The following is a 23,506-nucleotide window of genomic DNA, read 5'->3' as shown; positions in this document are numbered from 1 at the left end:
GTTTTTGAAATGATCATATAGCATTTTCCTGTGAGAAAATAAAGTTTAAGTGAAGGATCTGTTCTGATCAAAACAAAGTTAAACTTTCCCTCTTCCTCTCTGGTGCTCATAATGAGGAGAGTGCGTTTATGAATGGATTCTGATATTTTAATTGAAGATAATAATGAAAATGATCACATTCTAAGAACACAGGGCCTCAGTGCCTACAATATTGGCTCTAAGAAGGGAAGAAGTAATGTTAATTATTTTACATTCAGATTGTATGGTTCCTATGAACAGATGGGAGATATAGTTCATATTATTTTATAAGGTAAAATACATTAAAAATAATTTTTTCTCTCATTTCACATAATTCTTAGGGGGAAAAAAGACTACCATTTAGGCCAGGCGTGGTGGCTCACGCCTGTAATCCCAGCACTTTGGGAGGCCGAGGCGGGTGGATCACGAGGTCAAGAGATCGAGACCATCCTGGTCAACATGGTGAAACCCCGTCTCTACTAAAACTACAAAAAATTAGCTGGGCATGGTGGCGCGTGCCTGTAATCCCAGCTACTCAGGAGGCTGAGGCAGGAGAATTGCCTGAACCCAGGAGGCGGAGGTTGCGGTGAGCCGAGATCGCGCCATTGCACTCCAGCCTAGGTAACAAGAGCAAAACTCCCTCTCAAAAAAAAAAAAAAAAAAAAAAAAAAAAAGACTACCATTTATAATCAATGATCAGGATTAAGCCACTTACTCAGCATTTATCTATAATTAGAAACTTTGGCTGAATGATTTTCTACCTGCCTTGTGGACTAGTGTTGCTGTGTGTTTAACTGTAACTTATTCTGACCTAAATGTTGCTACTGTTGAATTTATTGCAATGTCTGTATTTGCTTTTTGTACTGGTATGCATTTTCTTCAGAAAACTGAAGACAAATGAAGCTTATAATGATAGGTATATCATATATTTATAAGCCTAGGATATGTTGTTTGCTACCAGTAAATTCAAGGTGAACTTTAAAGCAGAAGCATGCAAGTCAGATAAGCATATTCTTCTTGCAGTAAAACTATTTGTATTCTCTTACTGCTAGAAAAATAAAGTTTGTCTTTTGAAACAATTTAGCAAGTTGACATTCATCACAAACTATTCATTTGTCCATGTCCAGTAATTATGAAAAGCACTGGAGTCATGTCAACATTCCTCAGCTTCTGGGAAAACAAACACTTGAACACTTGCATATTTTTCCCAGCAATACTAATTTAGAGAAGGACAACAGAGAAAGAGTTTTGAGTGAGTCGATTCAGACATCTTGCATAAATAACTGGGAAGTGCCAGGAAGAGCTTGTGAACTGACTGTCATGAATTTGGCTCAGTGTCAGAAACTTCCATATGTGTATTCTACACATGCCCTTCTAGTAGCCATCTGTAATCTGTCCTAGGAAGGCAAAGGAATAACTAGGAATTGTACTATGCCAGAGCTGATTTTCAGGAATTGTTTCCCACTCAGTCAGTTAAAAAAGAAGAGGACAGAATATTGATGGTAATGGCAAAGTCATAAGTGAGTGCCCCTTTTGACTTGAAAGAGTGGGCATTTTTTTTTCTTGATTAGCTGTTGCATGATGCGCCAGCCTTTAAGCTCCACCCACTTCTGAATTTCCCTTAGCCTAGGCTGAGGTCCCAGCTCAGCCACCCCACTGTAACTAGTCATCAGCACACTGGAATCAGGTGCAGCTTCACAGAATAATTAGATCTTTATATTTTTTAAAGGGGTATTAGGAAACAAAGCATTGTTGAATAGTGATATTCTTGTGCCATTATGGATATTATTTTATAAAGTCAAGGAACACCCGAGAGCGATTTAAAGAAAATCCCCAAGTTCTGCCAATATGTCGCCTCAATTTTTGTCAGCACTTTTTTTCTACTTGACTTGTTGAAGGACTTTTGATTCATTTGAAATGTTGGTTATTGGGCTATTGATTATTCTAAATGCACGACAAGTGTAGAAAGCATTTTTCTTCTCTTTTACTGAATATAAACACATAGAATCTAATGAATGAAACTGCAGAAGCACAAAAACCTCATTCTTTTCAAACTATATTTGGTAGTTTAGTTTGACACTATTACAAAGTTATAATTATTTTCTGTACTGGGAATTTTTTTCCTAACCCAATGACCCTTACTACTCAACAGACACACACACACACACACACACACACACACACCCCTAAAATTCTGAGTTTAGGTAAAATTCTGAAGAGAGAAAACTTGTCAAGGGCATGTCAGTGACAGGAAACCTTAAATTATACTTACAGGTTACTCTTTTAGAAAGGATAAGATCTGGAAATAATCTTACACCACCTTTCCATTTTATAGCTAAAGAAACAGAGCCCAGAGAAAGCAAGTGACCCATTTATGATCAAATAGGTAGACAGGTAGTAAGATGTAGATTCCTGGCCTTCTAATTCTCAGTCTCACGGTCTTTACTTAATGTCCCAAGTCTACGCTTGTCACCTTTCCTCCCTCATTATTGAGGCTTCCTTTCTGCTACCCTAATCCTACCCTCAGTTGCGCTTTCGCTCAGGAATGGTTCCCTTCATACTCCTAGAGCAGGTTACTTCTGATAATCTGCAATCTTGCCTTCCTTCATGAACTGCTGTAATTCATCATCATCACTTCCCTGTTCCTACCAGATGTATTCACATATGCCTAAATATGTCAATGTGTATAATATTTATTGTCTTAAGGTATTTATGCAGTGGAGTCATATGCCATTATTTCAAATCTCATCTGCTCATGTATGTTATTAGACAGTTGGCATTTACTTATTTGAATTTACGTTTGAGGAGGAAGTAGAATCTGAGGTGGAGTTTGCATGCGAGAGGGTTTTGGAGAGTTCTCTAGGGGAAAGCACCTGTAAGGGAGTGAGGGGAGTGGAAGAAATGAGCTGTGCTGCAGTTGCAGCAAGGGCCTACAGGCAGCCCTGGAGCCGGGAGGGCCCTGAATGGAGCCAGGAGAGCTGGGTCTTTCTTCCTTCATAAAGAAGTGGTTGGATGTGGGTTGCACTGCAAAGGGGAGTCTAACCTTCAGCATGTTTGCTTCATAGGATCTGAGAGCAAGAGACAAATTAATCATATTATTTTTCAGACAGAAAAACTATTAATATCACTAAATTGGCTTATCTGAAGTCACACAACTAATTAAGGGTAGAACTATGTAGCCTATTATTACCAAATTTAACAAATAAAAACACAGGATGCCCAGTTAAATTTGAATATCACATATGTGGCTGGGCACGGTGGCTCATGCCTGTAATCCCAGCACTTTGGGAGGCCATGGCAGGCGGATCATGAAGTCAGGAGATCGAGACCATCCTGGCCAACATGGTGAAACTCTGTCTCTAAAAAAAGAAAAAAAAAAAAAAAAAGTGAATATCACATATGTGTGACCCAAATATTGTACAAGGCATACTTGTACTAAAATATTATTTTATTTGTATCTGAAATTCAGATTTAACAAAGTATCCTGTATTTTATCTGTGAACCCTAGCCAGACTCCAGTCAAAGCTTCCTAACTTTGTCATGTATTCTTTCCAATGGATTCACCAGCTATTTTCATAAGAGATTAAAAAAAAAAAAATAAAAATAAAAAACATTTTTTATAATTTAAATTAGCATATACTACTTAAGAAAAAGTTTGGAAAAAAATGACAAATTAACAGAAAATATGGAAAACACATATATCGTATCACTCAGAGATAACCGTAATGGTTTTGGTAGGTTCGTTTCCAGTATTTATTCTAGGCTTATGATATTAATCTGCACTCATATATAGTTTTACATATCCCAAGGATAAAGTTTGATCTTGAATATTTGACACACTTTCATATGAAACTAAAACAGACACCTAAATTCCTAGCTAGCATAAATCACTGCAGTTTTTATTGCTGCATTATTTATAGTGTATTGTTACAGGAGATCATTTTAAAGCATTTGAGCAGAGAGAACTTTGGAGAGAGAATTTAGATTCACTCTCAAGACTAACTAGAGCTAACAGAGGAACAAACAGAAAACCAAAGATTGCATGTTCTCACTCATAAGTGGGAAGTGAACAATGAGAACACATGGACACAGGGAGGGGATCATCACACACCAGGGCCTGTTGGTTGGTGGGGACAAGGGGAGAGAACTTAGAGGACAGGTCAATAGGTGCAGCAAACCACCAAGGTACGTGTATACCTCATAACAAACTTCAATGTTCCGCACATGTATACCAGAACTTAAAGTAAAATAATAAAAAGAACCAACTAACTAGAGCAACAGAAATATTGGTTAAATAGTTAATTGGTAATTGACCTTTGACCGTATCTGAAACACATGCATCCCTCGATGCCTTTTGTGTATATGGCTCTATGTGTGCAATTTTATTAATGGTCTGTTTCTACTGTTCACCTGAACTCCATAGATCAAATTGTTCCCCATTTCTGCTAGAACATTTATCTTACTCTTCTGTTGTCCTGTGTCTTCTTAATGAGACTGTAATCCCACTTAAAGATGATACTGTCATTTTCATGTTTACTATCCTTTGTGTACTATTTTCTTTAAAACACTAAATATATGTTTTTAAAATTTAAAGGTTCACAAATGCTACTTTCATCAATAAAAACTTTGCCTCTTTTCAGAATCCTAAATCAGTCAAGCCATAGTCTTTTGCCATGACTCTTTGACTCTCATGTCTGTAATTTATAGATTTGCCTTGAGTATCCTTTGGGGTGTGTGTGTGTGTGTGTGTGTGTGTGTGCTACTTCCTAAAGCATCCTTTAGGTGGTAATTTGTAGGGGTGGTGGGGCTCATAGACATATGCATTAATCAGTAAGTTCTGTTGCACTGTATCTTTCCTACTGGATATTCATATTTATTCTGTTTTTAAACCACATCTGTAAGTGAGCAAAATGGCTTTTAGGTCTCTTGATTTGAATTTTTGATTTCACACAGAGCCCCCTCCAGTCATCCAAGTGCCTAACAATGTTACAGTCACACCTGGAGAGAGAGCAGTTTTAACATGTCTCGTCATCAGTGCAGTGGATTTCAATCTAACCTGGCAGAGGAACGACAGAGATGCGAGACTGGCAGAGCCAGCAAGAATTAGGACCTTGGCTAATCTGTCATTGGAGCTAAAGAGTGTAAAATTCAGTGATGCTGGAGAGTATCATTGTATGGTTTCTAGTGAAGGCGGATCATCAGCTGCTTCAGTTTTCCTCACAGTGCAAGGTACAGTGCTTTTGGTAACTTCTGAATTATGACATCTTTCTTTCCTCTTTTTAAAAAAATTTCATCCTCCCAAGTTGGACGAGAGTGAGAATATCTACCCAAATAATTACTGTTTTGAATGGTAGAATGCTTAAGCATACTCAGTGGCCTACGTAGGAGTTAACAAAACTGGAAGCTAAAACATCTCTAACAAATGGGTAACTTTAATACAACCACAACTAATCATAGTAGTTGAAGATGTTTATTTTAAGAGAATATAAAAATTATCTCTGAATAATTTAACTTTTATTTTTTTATTTTTTTTTCCCATTTATTTATTTTATTGCATTTTAGGTTTTGGGGTACATGTGAACAACATGCAAAATTGTTGCATAGGAACACACGTGGCAGTGTGATTTGCTGCCTTCCTCCCCATCACCTACATCTGGCATTTCTCCCCTTGCTATCTCTCCCCAGCTTCCCACCCCCCACCGTCCCTCCCCTATTTCCCCCCAACTGACCCGGAAAGGATTCCCTGTTCAATAAATGGTGTTGGGAAAGCTGGCTAGCCATGTGCAGAAGGCAGAAACTGGACCCCTTCCTGACACCTTACACTAAAATTAACTCCAGATGGATTAAAGACTTAAACATAAGACCTAACACCATAAAAACCCTAGAAGAAAATCTAGGCAAAACCATTCAGGACGTAGGTGTAGGCAAGGACTTCATGACCAAAACGCCAAAAGCATTGACAACAAAAGCCAAAATAGACAAATGGGACCTAATCAAACTCCACAGCTTCTGCACAGCAAAAGAAACAATCATTAGAGTGAATCGGCAACCAACAGATTGGGAAAAAATTTTTGCAGTTTACCCATCTGACAAAGGGCTGATATCCAAAATAATTTAACTTTTAAATCATTTAATCCATCTTGTGGATTAAAAAAATTCTAATTATAATAATAATTTGTCAAAAACAACCTTCTCCCAATTTAAGTACTGTATTTTTGCATATATAACTATTTTACTTTTTATTGTTAAATTGTTTAATAATTTTTCACTAATACCTTTAAAATAAAGGTTTAAGATGCTTCTCATCTTGGTGAAATTTGATTGAAACATAAGCAGAGTTGTTTTTAACCTTATTTGTCATACACACACACACACACACACACACACACACACGAATACTTATTGAAAGTAAACTAATGTGAGCCAATTTTGAATTACGTATACATAGACTAAATGTTACAGATAGTTTAAAACAAGTTTATTAGCAATGTAGTTAATGGCTACTAAATATATATTGTTCAGGAGCATCAAATGAAGATCAGAAACTGCTCCAAAATTTCTCTTCCGGTGGAATCATATTTGGCTTCTAAATGTCTATAGACCAGCTGGGAGTCTTACTGTAATGAACAAATTACTGTTGGCAGTTTTTCACTGTTAAGCTGAAAGGTTGAGTTGCTGCTTCAGCAGAATATTTTATTTCAATTCCTTGATGTGGGAGGCTGATTGCACCAGAATTGGGTCTGGCTATTTGATTGTGGTATTAGAAACAACTTGATAACATGCCTGAGGTAACACTCTCAGATAACTTTTTAGCAAGACTACCTGAGAGAATGACCACTGAGTTTCAAGGCTAATACTTAGGATGTTATTAATGACAGAAAAGCAAAACTACCATGAGAATTAACAAAATGGTTGACATCTGATTATAGTTTTCTCGCTGGTAGTTGAAATATATGCTACAATCAGAATGTGTCTTTTGTTAGTTGATCTGGGGAATCCTCTAGGGAAATGTTGCTTTTGTAAATGGTTCACTACATTTCCACAGGAAACTGCCTAGATAATATGAGTCGATCTAAGTTCTAGCAACTTAGGTTACTAGAACTCTGCGACTATTTTACCAAACTGATAATTTCAGATAAAATAAGTGCTAATGGACTTCTGAAATTTGATCTTGGTTTTTTTATCTGAAGTCCCTTAGAATGAGATTGTTAAGTAAAATCAGAGCCTTCCTTGTTTCTCAAAGTTAGCTTTTTAGTCCGTAATTTTTCTATTTTAGTGCATTAGAGCAATGATTCTCAAACTTCCTGGAGTAAAGAGTTACCCAAGGACTTTTTAAAAAATGCAGATTTCTAACCCTACATCCAGAGAGCATGGGAATCTGCATTTAAACAGACTTCTCAAGTAGTTCCGTGGACATTTTCTGAAAACAGCATATATATTCACACTACAGAATGAACCATTTAATCTAGAAATGTATATCTTTAGGGATGCGCTTGACTCTCTTCTTGCTGGTAAAATAAAGCCATTATGATCCAACAATTTAAATAAGTGCTGAGGTAAGATGTTATATAATACACATAAATATAAAAAACATATAACAGTACATTATTACTGGGTAATCTATATAAGTATTGGTGGTGTAAATCTGTCTAAAGGTGTTATTTTATGGCCTGTCTAGTTCGCCTTGAGTTTGAGCGGCCAATTTTGATGATAAAGGATGTTTCAAAACTCTAACAAAAATATACTTGAGAATGAATAATATTGCTTAGTAAAAATAAGAGACTGCAGCTAATTGTAGCTATCTAAATGTATTATTTTTATGGCTGAATGCATTATTGAAAAGCTATGGGTATTTGATGAAGTAAACTGCCATACCTAGAGGTAAAGTTCATGATAATATGAGAGCTGATAAACTATTGACATTAAATCTTACAAATTAATTTCACTTTAACGCAGTTAAATCTTCTTAAAAGCAGAATAAAAATAGTTTTAGAAAACTTAAAAGATAAAATAATGCATGGATTGACTATATACTTTAGGAATAGTTTTCTTATTTAAAGAGGAATCGGTAGCTTAAATCGCAGCCTCATTTATGTTGCTGTGCTTCCACAGGTATGTCTCGGAACTATTTCTGTATGGAATATTTTTAAGAGTTAAAAATCTCGATTTTACAAGTTTTTTTGTAGTAATTTTACAAAACACAATTAGTAAGAATTTTCTGCTTTAAGATAGTGTATATCTGGTATTGCAGCCTCTCCTTACCTGACAATAAATTATATATAAAGACTTCAAAAAGACAAAGCTAAAGACTACTGAAAACTAGTAGCAATTAACAGCAGCAAAAATCCTAAGAGGAACTTTGTATATATTATGTAAAAAGATTTTTACTTGTGCAAATATGTATGTAGAATATTTATCCATATTTTAAGATCACTGGAATGAAAATCTTAACAGTGCTCCATCCTTTTTCTGTTCATATGAAAGTATGAATTATCTTTGTCCCTGTTTCACAGTTTGCTCCAAAAAGAAAATGTTACTTTTTGAAAAAGCTAGAATGTTGTTTTCTTATACTCATTAATAGCTCTAATTATCCAGTTAGGAAATTAGCAGGACAGAAAATGAACAGCCAGCCTGGTCCCAGATAACAGATTGTAACCTGGGATATATGTAACCTGGGATGTATGTTTTCCTACCAATGAAAATATTTGAAAGCAACAGAAAGATCAATATGGGTGTCTGTTAGGAATTTTAGAAACAGATGGTAGAAGAGGAGAGCATCACATTTCAGCCAAAAGAGCTCCATAGATGAGGACTGGGCAAGGAGCCACGGACATCAGACTCACTCAGCTGCAGAGCTGAAAAGGGGGTTCAGCTCCTCCAGAACAGAAGCAGAGTGAGAATGAAGTCAAGTCCACTTGGTTAAAAGACACTAGTTTTGGATGCATGTCGCCTCATTTGAAGATGAATAAACAGAAAACTATCGAAATAAATAAAAAGAGTGGGGGAAAATGAAGCGTAGGACTTCAGAAATACCAAGGAACAAAACAAAGGGAACAGGGAATACTTAGGAGAAATGAATGCTTTGAAAGCAGCTTATGCTAGAGACTAGGGGAAAAAATATTTGGTATGACCAATGTCTTTCAAAAAGACTTCACTTCTTTTAGATGACAGTGTATATTCACAGGGTGTCTTAGTCTGTTTTGTGCTGCTATAACAGAATATCTGAGACTGGGCAATTTATAATGAACAGAAATTTATTGACTCACAGTCCTGAAGGCTGGGAACTCCAAAATCAAGCCTGGGGCATCTAGTGAAAGCCTTCTTGCTGTATCTTCACATGGTGGAAGGCAGAAGGTAATGAGAGCAAGAGAGCAAATCGCCTCCTGTGAGCTGTTTTTATAAGAGTATTAATGTTTCATGTGGGCAGAGACCTAAACATCTCCCATGAGGTTTTGCCTCCCAATACTGTTGCATCAGAGATTAATTTTTCAGCACATAAATTCAGGGAGATGCAGTCAAACCATAAAATAAGGCAAGAACTGGCTAAGACAAAAGGACAATAATAAGTGGAATGGAAGAAATCAGAAAAGATTTGATTTTTAAAATGCAATATTTTAGGGCAAATATATAGTAGAAGCACTAACAAGCAGAATTTATTCTAAATAAAAAATCAGGGATGTGGTACATAAAATTAAAAAGTCTTTCAGAATGTTGAGGAAAAGAACTAACAGTTGAATAATATGACTTTTTAAGTGGAAATTAACACCGAACAGAAGTTTAATCTAAAATTTATAGGACTTTAGAAAGCAAAGACAATTGAAACTAAAGAAATAGTCTAAGATACGGTTGAAGAAGACTGTTCTAGGGAGAAAAAAGTTGTCATTGGTGAGCAGATTAACCAAGGCAAATGAAGAAAGAACTTCATCTAGACACATCCTGGCTGAATTTGAAGTTACTAGTAGGAAGAATCTACTCATTCCCCATAAGCATTTGACCAAACCCATTGTTAACAGAGAGGTAAAATCGGACTGGTGTCTTACTTCTTATGTATACCAAACGCTAGAAGATAATTGCAGTGGATGTTTGTCATAGTTTTGCTCTTAGGGTCCAAATACTTTTGCCTAATTTGAGGAGGAATTATTTATTATCTTGGTGGGAAGCAGAAAACAAGTGAGATCAGATAATTCCTTTTCCTTATCCCCAAGATCACATGACCTACAGCCAGCCACTCATATGCTCCCAATGGGACTTCGACTCTCGCCAAGACCATGAAACACCTAAAAAATTCCAACCTGGGCAGCAGCATGGAATTTAGAGTCCAACAGCAGAAGCAAATGTCCCAGTGGCCCTTCACCATCACTTTAACAGACTGATGTTGGCTGCGTTCTCAACGATCTAGCCACACCGTTTCTACCTGATATCCAGTTTCTTCTTGATTCTGTACCTCAAAAAAATGTTTCTAATGAATTCCTTTTCTGCTTAAGTCAGCCAGCCTGGTTTCTGTTGTTTGCAATTGAGAATTCCAACTGACACAATAATAAGAAAGATGGAAGTAGTTTTGACAAAAAAAATCCAAGAATTTTATCCAGTTAAATGTCTTTCCTATGAAAAGCCATCAAAATTTGACATTCTCAAATGTTCAAGGGTTCAGGAAAAATACCAAACACATAGCTTTCTTAAAATGATTTATTAAAAATGCAAGTTAACTGCCTTAAGTAGATCTTAAAAAGGAAAAAATAAATCAAAACTGGGGAGGGCATGATATAAAAGACTGGTGAATTTTCTTCAGTGGCTGTAATCAGGCTCATTACCCACCATCAAAAAAGCCTTAGGAAGCAAAGCTGACTTCAGAAACTATGGCTATTTGAATCAGCCACACTGATGAGCATGTGAGAATGTGAATGAGTTTGTGTGCTTACTTCATTATCAGAATTCCTTACCATGAGAACAATGGTATAATTAGACACAGGAAATTACCCAGGAAAGGAATCACCTTAAGCAGGGTTTACCTCAATACTCAGAAGTCCAGCTATGCAAACAAACAAATGGAAGCCAACACTGCTATGCTAGGAGAAAAAATATAACGAGATTGACATATACAAAATGTGTACATGATTGTTTGGGGGTAGCAGAACTATAAGTGAATTATTTTCTTGTAGTTTTTTTGTTTTTCTTTTTTAAGATCTACTTCAGGCAGTTAACTTGCATTTTTAATAATTCATTTCATGCTATTCTGTACTTGACAAATTATTTAATATAAATGGATTATTTTTAAACTTTGCATAAATAGGATTTAAATTTTTTAAATGCTCACTTTAATTTTATTAGAGGATTGAATTACATGAGTAATTTGTTCTCTTTGTTTTCTAGATATCCTGATAATGTGCTTTATCTATATTTAACATAATTAAGAAAATAAAAGACAGTTTAAAAATAAGAAATAACTAAGAACATAAATTAAAAAATAATGCCTCTCAAAAAGAAAAGCAGCAGCACTTAAGATAAAAATAGATTTTAGGTCAATTTATCAGAAGAAACATCTCTTTTATATAAATAGAAGTATATATTATAAAGTAAGGATCTAGTGATATATTACCTTAAATATTAAAAAGTTTAGTTCTAAAAAGTTTATTTTGGAGAAAATAATTCTTCCCAACATTTATTTGTAGGCAGTTCTGATGCATATTTGCCATTAAGAGAGTCTGTCGTTAAAATCTAATCTAGCCCTAATTTATCATTAATATCCCTGAAACTCTTGCTCTTCTCTTATTAACTGAATTTTATAACCACAATGGTGTTTGAAATGTGGAATTTTTTTTTTTTTTTTTTTTTTTTTTTTTTGATGGCTGGGGTTGTGGGGATGGGTAAATCCAGTATATAACTGCCAAGGTAGATTTTGTGTAGCTCTTTGCCTGCGTGATTTGTTGCCAATGCACCACCTACTGGTAAAACAATCAATTAGCAACCTTCCCACTGAGATTAAATAGACCTTTGTAGTTTAAAGTCCAATAGGACTTTCTACAATGATGGAAGTATTTTACATCTATACTGCTCATGTGGCAGCCACTAGCTACATTTGGCAATTGAGAACTTGAAATGTGGCTAGTGCACCCAAGGAACTCATTTGGAATTTGATTTATAAATTTGAGTTTAAGTAAACCCCTGTGGATACAGGTATGACTACAATATTGGACAGTATAGCTCTAGTCTCCTGGAGAAAGAAGAAAGGCAGAAATAACAAGAGCAGAAGTTTTAGAAAACTTCTTGCAACTGCCACATTGATAAACCACGATCGTAATTTACTTGAATTATGGCCACTCAGAAATAACTTCACCATTTTGGAGAGGTGGTTCTCGTATTCCCATTGATGAGATATCACTTGGAAATGTTGCATTTGATTCCATATCTTTCAGATTTCAGTGGCCCTTGCTTCCTTCCCAGGCAACATATTTTGTTGGTGTTTGTTTTGGTTTGTTAGGTTGATTGGTTTGTGTTTAGTTTTCATTTTTTTCTCTTTTTAAGAAATCTCTGGCCACTTATGAGGAACTCTTTAGTAGGCATGTGAAAAGTTAAAAATGTTTAAATGTATTTATTCCCATTTACACTAGTTGAAAATTATGGAAAAGTCATGTGAACAAGCACATTTGTCCATTGTAAATCGTTCTTAGTGAGATTTTTGCATTTCTCATTGTGCTAGTTTCATGTGGAAAAGTTAGTACCAGAACTTGCTGAACTTACCTCCCTAATCAGAAATGGAAATGCATTTGAAGACAATGTCAATGTTTTAAATAAGCTGATTGACCTAAATAAGTAGGCACATTGTTAGGATAGGAGAGAGCTCCTAATTACAATTCTCAGCAGGCTCAATGATAGTCATTATGTAACTTTTTGAAGTTAGCTTTTTCTATAGGAAATATAGATGCTTAGAAGTATCAGAGATTCTCTACAATACATTTACAGGCTATATAATTCAATAGAAATTAGTTTCAGTAATTAAATTCTCTTTCAATTTCTCATCAAGCTTTACTTGATATTAGATAATTGAATATTTTCAGTAATATATTACCCATAATGAAAAATATATTTGTGAACATAACAACAGTTCCTATTGTGTTTTCAGAAACAGAAATCAATTTGGTGGTTTGGTTGAATGTGGGTTTTAACTATCTCCAACTTAGAGTACTTAGGTTTCATTGTGAGAACTCAAGAAAAAAAAAACAGTAAATATTAATTAATGGAGTATCTTTCTTCTCCTGAGTACTATCAATTACTTAGTGCAAAAACGTATCACTAGGAACATTGAGAGAAACTTGAGAATTATCACAGAGATAAATAGGCAGCTGTGAGATGCTTTCTTCCAAAAGGTAATGCCTTTTTAAACAACAGCAATCAACAAATTGTTGACCCTCTACATTCCTTTTGAGCACAAATTTTTTTGGAGGGAAAATAAAAACATCTAAAAATGTATGGCCTCACTTAAAAAAAATACTGACAGCTATCAAGACAAAAATTCTTAGGTTGCCGATTCTGTTAATTTAATTGCTTCTTGGAGTAATGAAAGATCAGTGGACTAGGAGTCTGAGCATTTAAGGTCTCTTTTCAGTAATCATACCTTACTCCTCTCTCTCTCTTCTCTTTTTCCCAGACCACACATAACAATGTATTAATGTTTTAAGAATTGAATTTCCTGTGCCCTCTTTATTTAGGGACATGTATGTCCATAATGGGAGATGTTTTCTTTGGACTGATGCTTGAATCGGTGGGTGCTTGGTATTGCTGATAGGGATCAGTGTAAATGAGCAAATGTAAAATTTACAGTTCAGGGGATCTATCTCTCATGTAATAGTATTTTTAGGTCAGGGTCTCTCCACCTTTTTCTATGCATGTTTAGGTCAGTATTTCACTGTCTCTCATATCACTCCTTTCCTCCTCATAGTCACTGATACCACTCTCATCCAACTATTAGAATCCTCCTTTTATAGGTGTCCTTTCTTTTAGCTTTGATCCCCTATTCCAATCCATCTTCCATTGGGCAACCAAGCGAATTTTCCCTAAATATTGTTTTAACTGTTCATTCATTGAAAACATGTTTGTGCTTTTCTAATTACCCCAGAATAAAACTTATGCTCCCCTGTGCACAAACTACACAATTCTCTTAACGTTTAATCCTGAATTGTATCCTCATAAAGCAATACATAGAGAAAAAAAGAAATAAAAATGTTTCCTTTCAATATGTGAATACTATGTATCCTAATAAGGTAGCCATGCATCTTTTCTTTATGCATGTTTCCTTAACATGGGTAACTGAATATTTGAGCTTGCTACTAATTTTAAGCGTCTATGTTGTAACTAATTCTGAATTATAGGTAGAGAAATTATCAGATTAATTCTTTCATATCATAATGTATTACTCATCCTGCAAATTTTATATGTCATACTACTGTTAGGCAGATAATTTTGGATATCTGTCTATGAGTTTTGAATTCTCTCAGGAAGGAATTTCTCAAAAGAATGGATAGGTGTTTCTCTTACCCTGTCTTCGGTTGCCAGAACTGAATTTTTGATGGCAACTGAACATTTTCTCTACCAGGCTCCGTGTTCATTACACCTTCAAACGACTCCTGTTTCTACTGCTTTGACCCTAGCCCTTGTTTCATTACTTTTCATCCTTCCATGATTTGTCCCAACTCCAGTTTCCATTACTTGAGTCACGAGGCATTTTCACTGCCTCCAAATGTTGTCATTTTCGTTCTAGTTCTATTATCCCTATCTACATTCTACCTATAATGTGAAGCATCTCATAAACCACTGCCTTTTGGATATTGGTCTCTTTGTTCTGATATCCTCTAGAACTTATTTTTTGCCACTCAATTTTGTACTTAATCATGATTAGTTTCACGTGTTTAGTGTTTTTTTTTTTTTTTCTCAATCATATTACATATACTGTGAGATACTTATTGCCTATTGGAGATATGGGAAAAGTCAAAGTGTATTTTTCCCTCTCTATATACCAATCTTTACTTCTGAGATCAGATATGTGGGATTTTTTTCCCTCCTCATATACCAAGCAGTTCTTCAGCAGACACCAGCTGGGTGATCCTCCAATTTATTTCTGAAACTACCTAAAGATAGTGTCAGATCCCACAGGTTGAAGGTTCAGTCCTTCAAGATGGTCCACCCACTACAGACGTCAGTTGCAAGCTGTAGCTTGTGAACTGTGCTTCTGACTGGCTATAAATCAGGGTTCCTACAACCCCCTCCTAGAGTTGGATTAATTTGCTAGACTGTCAGAACCTACAGACACATTTTACTTACATTTACTCATTTATTATAAAGGACATTACAAAGGATACAGATGAACAGCCATAGGGTGAGGTGTAGTAGAAGTGGCCTAGAACTTCACACTATCCTCCAGGAACCTATGTGTTCAGCTATTCTCTGCATGTTTTGCTATTTTGGAAGCTCTCAGAACCCTGGGGTGTTTTTGTTTTGGGTTTTTATGGAGCTGTCAATCTGTAGACATGATTGATTACATCTTTGGCCCTCAGCGATCAACTCTGCCTTCAGCTCCTCTCCCTTCCCTAGATTTTGGGGTTGGGGTTGAAAGTTCCATCCTGCCTTGGTCTTTCTGGTGATTAGCCCCATCCTGAAGCCATCTGGGTACCCCCAGTCACCAATCATCTTACTAGCATGCAAAAAAAGCTTATCACTACCAAGATTCCAAGGATTTTAGTAGCTGTATGTCAAGAAATGGGACAAAGACAAAATATATATTTCACAATACCACTTTGTCATTTTATAAACCTGTAGTGCCTTGCACAGAAGGAAAAAACATAATTGTACCCAGTAGATGTGTAATTCCTTAGTTGCTGGATAAACCTCAATGTAACAATAACACCATAGGGAAGTCTTGGTCACCACCCTTATCTATCATGTTTCCATATTAACTTCAATGGGTTATTTGAATCACATCAGCAGTTTGAAATTTCATTATGTAAGTACTTTCTTTTCCAGTTGTAGCAAGAGCCAGCATACTACTGCTTGCATTTAAAACCATATTTTATAACAAAATCTGGTAATTATCTCATAAAAAATTTGTAGTTGTTATTTTTAAAGTATTATTTATATTATTTCACCCCAATTTAGAAACAAAATCATGTGAGTGATTTTTGCAAAATTTTACAAAATAAGCTAAAGCAATTTGTCACTGTTAATTTGATACAGTGGCTGCTTAATTTTCAAATGCTTATACTGCTTCTGAGTAAAGATTAAATAAGTGTGGGAGAGAAGGGTAAGTATTTATGTACATGGTAGGAGTTTAAGATTTGTTTTAAGACTGTTTTCCTGTTTATCTAACAACAAAAATAGTTTTCCGTTGATTCCACTAGTTGTTCCCTTATGAGGAGGATTTTTAAGGCTGGAGACCAACCCAGAAGTCCTGGTTCAGTCTGAGCATATTCAGTGTGTAGCTGACATCTCCTTCCTAATCACATGCTGTGACATGGAAATCAAAGTGTCAGACAAAGCCTCCTGTTCTCCTTGATGTTATTTCTATATGAAAATTAGAAGTATTAATTTGTCTTCTGTGGTATCAGGGAAGGGTGAATGTCTGTCATTAATTAGTCCATGTCACCAAAGGGAATATTGCAATAAAAAAGGAAATATTTCTCAAGATGATTGATGAAGTCAGTTCAGTGTTTAATGACCAGAATGACCTCACTAAGTATGAAAATATTATAACCACATGCTCTTATATCATCATAACTCTTTTTAACATGTGCCATGTGACATGATGAGTAGCATACTTTTTTTCCATCCATAAAACAGAGGGGAAAAATCTAATTTTATCTATTTTATTGAAATTTCTAGTAAATTTTAAGTATCTAGAAATATTTCAGATTTCAGAAGAATTAAATGAGATATAATGAGATATAACAAGTATTGTTTATAAATAGGATATATAATCTTTTTTTTTTTTTTTTTTTGAGGCAGGGTCTCATTCACACTCAGGGTAGAGTGCAGTGGTACGATCTTGGCTCACTGCAACCTCTGCCTCCTGGGATCAGATGATCCTCCCACCTCAGCCTCCCAAGTAGTAGCTGGGACTAGAGGCATGCACCAGCACACCAGGCTAATTTTTCTATTTTAGTAGAGACAGGTTTTCCCCATGTTGCCCAGACTGGTCTTGAACTCCTGGGTTCAAGCAATCCTCCCCCACTTGGCCTCCCAAAATTCTGGGATTACAGGCATGGGCCACCGCGCCAAGCCTTAAATAGGGTATATAATCTAAATGGAATAGGCAAGCATGAGGATTGTGGTGATCAAATTTCATTTGTAAATGTCTAGATAGTACATATACACAGATGTATTTTAAATACTGCAGTACTTTATTTTGTCATACTTTGCTATATAGTGGAATACTAATAATAATAGCAAAAGCTACATCGTGACTACTACATGCCAGGCATTCTCTTAAGTGTTTTATGTATATTAACCTAGCTAGTTCATAATAACGTTATGAGGGTAGGTACCGTTATTATCCCGTTAAAGTATAGACAGACACCATGGAGCCAGCAATGTCTGCATTTGAATCCCAACTCCACCTTTGAGTGACTGGGCAAATTATTTAACCATTTTGAGCCATAGTTTCTTTATCCGTAAAATGACAGTAACACTTCATAGTGTTATTGTAGAAAACATATGATGGGTCTAGAGTTAGATACCTGACACATAATAGGCACTGATGGAAGGAAGGCACCACTTTCCTATTTCAATGAACTGACTACTAGAAAGAGATTTAGTTCCTAATTTTATATAATGTACTTTATTTACAGTATCTGTGAGATCTTTGAAGGCATAAAGTGTCTGAAACAGTCGGTACTCAGTAAATGTTTGCTGGCTGGAAAAAGGAAAACACAGAAATTTGCCCAAGTACTCTAAAATATACCAGTGGTGCTAACTATTGCTAATTGTAGCTTAGGTAATTAAATAATTTGCATTATCTAATTAATTTGTTGGTGGTAATTAAATAACCTTGAAGAAAAAGTCCTTAGGCATTCTTCCTGAGAAATTTCCTACCAGAAGCTTACGAGCAACAAATCAGACCCAGCTGACAGGAAATATGCCTCCTGAGCTCCCATATAGCATTGGCAGTTTCCAAGAGAGTTGGGTGAGATTTTTTTCTTCCCTAGTCTTTGTAGGCAATGAGATGGCTCTTTTCATGGCCACTTACACTTTTGTTAGTCTTACCACTAAGAGTGGATTAACATACCTAATTCTTAAAGTAGTGTTGGTTTTTATTTTATATTTATATTTAATTCTTCTAAATTATTGATAGGAAAAACATGTATTTTGATTTTGTTATAATTAAAAAATAAAAAGCAAATTAATACCTTGCCACCTGATGGAGTGCTATGTTCACATCACTTTGGCTAGCAAAAATCGAGTTGTTCTGGATGATGGTGGTGTTGGTTGCTCAAGGTGGTGATAGTGATGATGGTGGTGATACAAGACTGAAAAATCTCAAGGAAAAATGGATTACTTGTCTCCAAAATTCAATTCCGGACTTTTTTTTTTTTTGGGACACAGAGTCTTGCTCTGTCACTCAGGCTGGAATGCAGTCTGGCACACTCCAACCTCTGCCTCCCAGGTTCCAACGATTCTCTTGCCTCAGCCTCCCAAATAGCTGGGACTACAGGCGCGTGCCACCACACCCAGCTAATTTTTTATATTTTTAGTAGAGACAGGGTTTCACTGTATTAGCCAAGATGCTGTCCATCCCCTGACCTCATGATCCACCTGCCTCGGCTTCTCAAAGTGCCGGGATTACAGGCGTGAGCCACCAGGGCCAGCTGAACTCCAGACTTCTAAATCCAACATTAGTACTATTTTTTTTTTTTTCCTATCAGGGCAGGATTTTACATTGTAAATAAAGAGATGTAGATTCAGTTTGTTAGTTGGCAAATGATGTTACTTTATTGATGGAGTTGAACTGTGGTTCTTCAATTCCTTGTTCTTGCTCTGTTGAAACTACTTCATTAAAATGAGTTTTTTCTAGGAATTAAAAAATTAACAGTTGAAATAACTAAAGTGAGATCTATTATACTATTATTTAACCTGATTAAGTAAAGGCTAATTCATTTTGGCCATTTTTATTCAACTGTTACTTAACGGAAATCTAATTTGGATTCTCTGTATCTGTTCATGTTCTTTCTAAGTATCTTATCATCAGCAGGAATATTCTTTCTAAGGGAATGGTAAATTTCTCACCTCCTGTGGGATGACGTCATCCCATCTGTGTATTGCACCCAGACTTATTTCATGACCCTGAGCAGCACCCTATATCCAGACTGTATTTGCTCAATGACCTCTTAGCTCTCAGCATTCTGGTTTGGGTAACTAACTCATTTTTACTTTGATATCTGAACTATAGAGCCTACCAGTGGGATTTTTGCTGGGAGAGATGCCAGGCCATTTCTGGCAGACTACATTGAAGGCACCAAGTTTGGACAAAAATTCTGAGAGTTGCTTGAATCTTTGCAGCAATTCCATGTCGATAGCTAGACATGAGAAGCATTTTATTTTAGGAGGATGGGACTGAGTAAATGTGTGTTTCAATAAATTCCAAGCAGAAAGAACTGTTCATTCTCCCCCACCCACCCAATTCCCTGAAAATTATCTGCAGCATCCCTACAGCATGTGTAGTCCTTCAGAATTTCAGAATTGATGGACTCCAGATGGAATTGCAATTTGAACTTACTGGCCATATTCAGTCTGCCCTTGACCTCACACATTTCTCTAGCCCTATGTTCACCAACAAGAATCCATGGAATAACGAGGCTATCAACCAAGTTCATGGACCGGAAAAAATCCTTTAAACATTAACTTCAAAGACTAGATCATAATTTGAAGAACACAATGTAAACAGGAAAAAAGGGGAGGGGTCAATTGTAAGATGCTAGCAATTAGACACTGATTAGCTTCCTTCAGTTGTGTAGCTGCTGCCGCCCAGCAGTACCATCTGTATCTCTTTCACATGTATAGAGATTCACCAAGCTAATGTTTTCTCAGCGAAACTAAGCCACAATTTGCAGACTAACTTACAGGAAAGATACATCATAAAGAGATCCACATCTAACTGGCTAATTGAATTTCTCAATTTTATTTATAGTAAAAACCAAATTAAATGGAAAGCAGACAGCATGCCTGTTAGGTTTATCCATGTGTCCCTGCAAGTCAGCACAGTACCTGGCACATAATAATTGTGCAAAAAACAGATGTTATTGAATGAATGTATTTATTTCTGTTAATATTCATGAAATCTGTTTCAAACATGGTGGAAATTATTTTTGTTTATGGAGTGGCAGATATTTACATTAGGAGTTACTTAATATCTCTTTGATGGTGCCTTCTTTGAAGATTAATTCTTATTGTGTAGTAATATAGATGTAAAACATGTAATTGATTAAAACAAATATATCAACATCCCAGAATTATCTCAGAGAGTTGTGAATTTTTTGTGATAAACTCCTGATTTAGTGTTTCATTTTCAAAAGTCTTTTTCCTGCCATAGAAGTGTAATGAAAGAGAAAGTTTCAATAACTGATATTTTTTGTTAAGTTGAGGTCCTGTGTGTGGATGCACGGACATGGGTCAAATGAGCAGTATAGCAGGGTCTTGGGAGGGACTGGCAGACATTACAATTCAGAGCCAGATTGTAGTTTAGGAAACTGCATTCCATCAAAAGTTTTGTATCTTTTATATACAAGCCACTATATGCTATGCAAGGGATGTTAAATGCTATAGAATATAATAGAATATGGAATAATGTGAGTACATGGTTTCTGACCTTAACAAGTTTATGATCAAATAAACAAAAAGAGAAAGATCAGTTCGAACAAAGCAGACAGCATAGTCAGGAAAAGCCGTGGCTCCAAACCTACATTCGTTGTCTGGAAAGAGCCAAAGCTCTACCTAGAGACTTTGCCTGTTTATAGGAACAGGTTTTTAGGGAAGTGTCAAATTAGTGGCATAAACTGGAGGTCAGCTGGTGGAAGCAAGCCACAAGGGGATTCATGGTAACCAGCAGAAACACAGAAATATAACATTGGGATCAAATTCATTTAACTTTCAAAGAGAGTTTATTTCCCTTGTTTTCATTACCATTGGTTTCTTTCCTGCCATATCCATGATGGGGGTCATTCATAAAGGAAGGCAATAAAGGTGTGGTGGTGAGAAACCTACAAATCTGCTAACATAGGAAGCTTCTAATGTCAAGATAAATTGGCATTTTTCTACATACATATATTTTTATTTGCAGAGCCACCCAAGGTCACTGTGATGCCCAGGAATCAGTCTTTCACAGGAGGGTCTGAGGTCTCCATCATGTGTTCTGCAACAGGTTATCCCAAACCAAAGATCGCCTGGACCGTTAATGATATGTTTATTGTGGGTTCACACAGGTACTGGGTTTGTATCATGTTCGTTGTTTTTATTGAGTGAGAAAAATTGATGAGACTTCTAGACCAAACTAATATGACCAAATCCTTAATATTAAGGGAGGTTTGACCAAAATAGATAGCTTTACGTTTTCTAAACAGGCTATGATTGTCAAAATAATATAAATGATGACTTTATAAAGTTTGAGGTTATTAAGTCTTGAATTCAACAGTTGGGACCAAGTGCTGCCCAATACTTTGAGTTGCAAACATGGCACCAAGACAATTAGTTTACCTTGAGTAATTAAAATGAGAATAATAAACTTTCTGTGAGGTGGAATAACATATAGTTTTAACAAATCAATTAAAGACATTGTCCTGGATTTAATAGAAGAGAGGCCAAGAACAGACCAGTAGCTCTAATTAAAGTGTGCAGACATTGTAATTACTTTCACTTTTGCCAAACTACAGTGGGAAATATTTTATTCTCCTGGATGCTTTTTAACGGCATTGAATCCCTTCATGCTCCTAGAGCATGATAAACACATGGAATAGAAACAACAAAGTATCCAGCCATGGGGCTTCCAATTCAGGGTTTGGCAGTGAAGAGGTCATAGGTATGATCTGGCAAGTTGAGCCAGATTCTATTCCTAGATCATCACTGACTCTGTGTCCCATGTGACATTACATCTCTAAGGTGTTCAATTTGAAGAATAGTTTAGTATAGCAGTTCACCACATGGAGCAAGATTGCCTGGGTACAAATTCCAGTTCTTCCATTTTCTAACAACGGCTTTGGGTGAGTTATGTTACCTCTTTGTTCACCTGTAAAACAGAGATATGAATAGTATTTAACTCATTAGGGTGTTAGGCAAATTTTAAATGTAAATAAATGTAAAGTTTCTAAAGCAGTGGCTGGCACGTAGCCAATACTGGATACACGATATCTATTATTATTATTATTATTGCATTTCTGCTTGTAAAATAATGACGATAAGCATTTCTGCAACCAAAAATGTAACTCTAAAACGTTTGAAAATATTTTAAAGGAAAACACTATATTAGCTTGATATTACTATTATGGAATTTTCAATTTTATATTCTTTTTGTTTTTTATTCATAGGTATAGGATGACTTCAGATGGTACCTTATTTATCAAAAATGCAGGTCCCAAAGATGCAGGGATCTATGGTTGCCTGGCAAGTAATTCAGCTGGAACAGATAAACAGAATTCTACTCTCAGATACATTGGCAAGTATAATCAGTTTAAAAAACAATTAAAATAGGATGAATATCACATCAAGCAATGCAAAAGTATCTTTTTGAAAATTAATAATAAGGTATACATATAATTTATTCATTTCACACACTGATTAAAGCAAATATTATAACTAATTTAAGTTAAAAGTTGATACAGTGAAAAGCTTCATTAGTTAACAGAAATCAAGGAAGTTTCCAGGTTGTGGAGTAATCTGTTCATCTGTTCTCTGCAATATTTTACTTTCAAATTAATAAATTCTATATCCTTCGTAGCTTAACTTACATTTTATAATTTCTACTTATATTCAAAACTGTATATAATTTTTACTTTTTATCTTCAGTTTCCCCCTTCAAACTTAAACATTTATTAAAAGTGTACTTCATAAAAATTATTCTATGGAATATTTCTATTTAATTTTGTCTTTCTTGGTCAAATAAAGGATAAAGGTATCATATACTCAGATCCAGGTTATAAATTGTATATTATCAATGGCTAGCAATCCACACTTTCATTCATTCTTATTCAGCCTCATTCATAGTAAGATAATGAAACTGTCAGTAGAGAAGAAGGGATTCAAAAGAGATAATAAAGATAGAAAATTGTACTTGAAGGTATAGGTGAGGGAGAGAACAAAAATGTCACAAGCATTGAACTGAGAGCCTGGAAAGAAGTGGTCTCATTTATAGAAATGAAGAAGGGACATGGTGAATACCTTTAGAAGGGAAAGTGGGCTCAGATTTGGAAAATTGAATCAAAAATGTTCACAGAATACCCAGGTATAGAGGGAAAAA

At 35.6% G+C, this 23,506-nt stretch overlaps 1 protein-coding gene across 6 annotated transcripts in view; it reads left to right on the top strand.

Moving 5' to 3' along the window:
• Nucleotides 1–23,506, top strand: part of HMCN1 (hemicentin 1) — a 528,603-nt gene that overhangs the window by 287,874 nt on the left and 217,223 nt on the right. For 5 of the 6 annotated variants that reach the window (XM_032291619.1, XM_032291616.1, XM_032291617.1 and 2 more), the window contains exons 11-13: nucleotides 4,972–5,247; nucleotides 21,338–21,479; nucleotides 22,578–22,705. In XM_032291619.1, coding sequence (XP_032147510.1) covers nucleotides 4,972–5,247; nucleotides 21,338–21,479; nucleotides 22,578–22,705 — 546 coding nt within the window. Of the gene's footprint in view, nucleotides 1–4,971; nucleotides 5,248–21,337; nucleotides 21,487–22,577; nucleotides 22,706–23,506 lie in introns of those variants that run through there. The other variant, XM_032291620.1, reaches the window with a different exon arrangement.

Source organism: Sapajus apella, unplaced genomic scaffold (genome assembly GCF_009761245.1).
Source record: "Sapajus apella isolate SASKATOON/1434 unplaced genomic scaffold, GSC_monkey_1.0 scaffold25, whole genome shotgun sequence".
NCBI lineage: Eukaryota > Metazoa > Chordata > Mammalia > Primates > Cebidae > Sapajus > Sapajus apella.
This window is presented reverse-complemented; position numbering and strand designations above follow the sequence as displayed.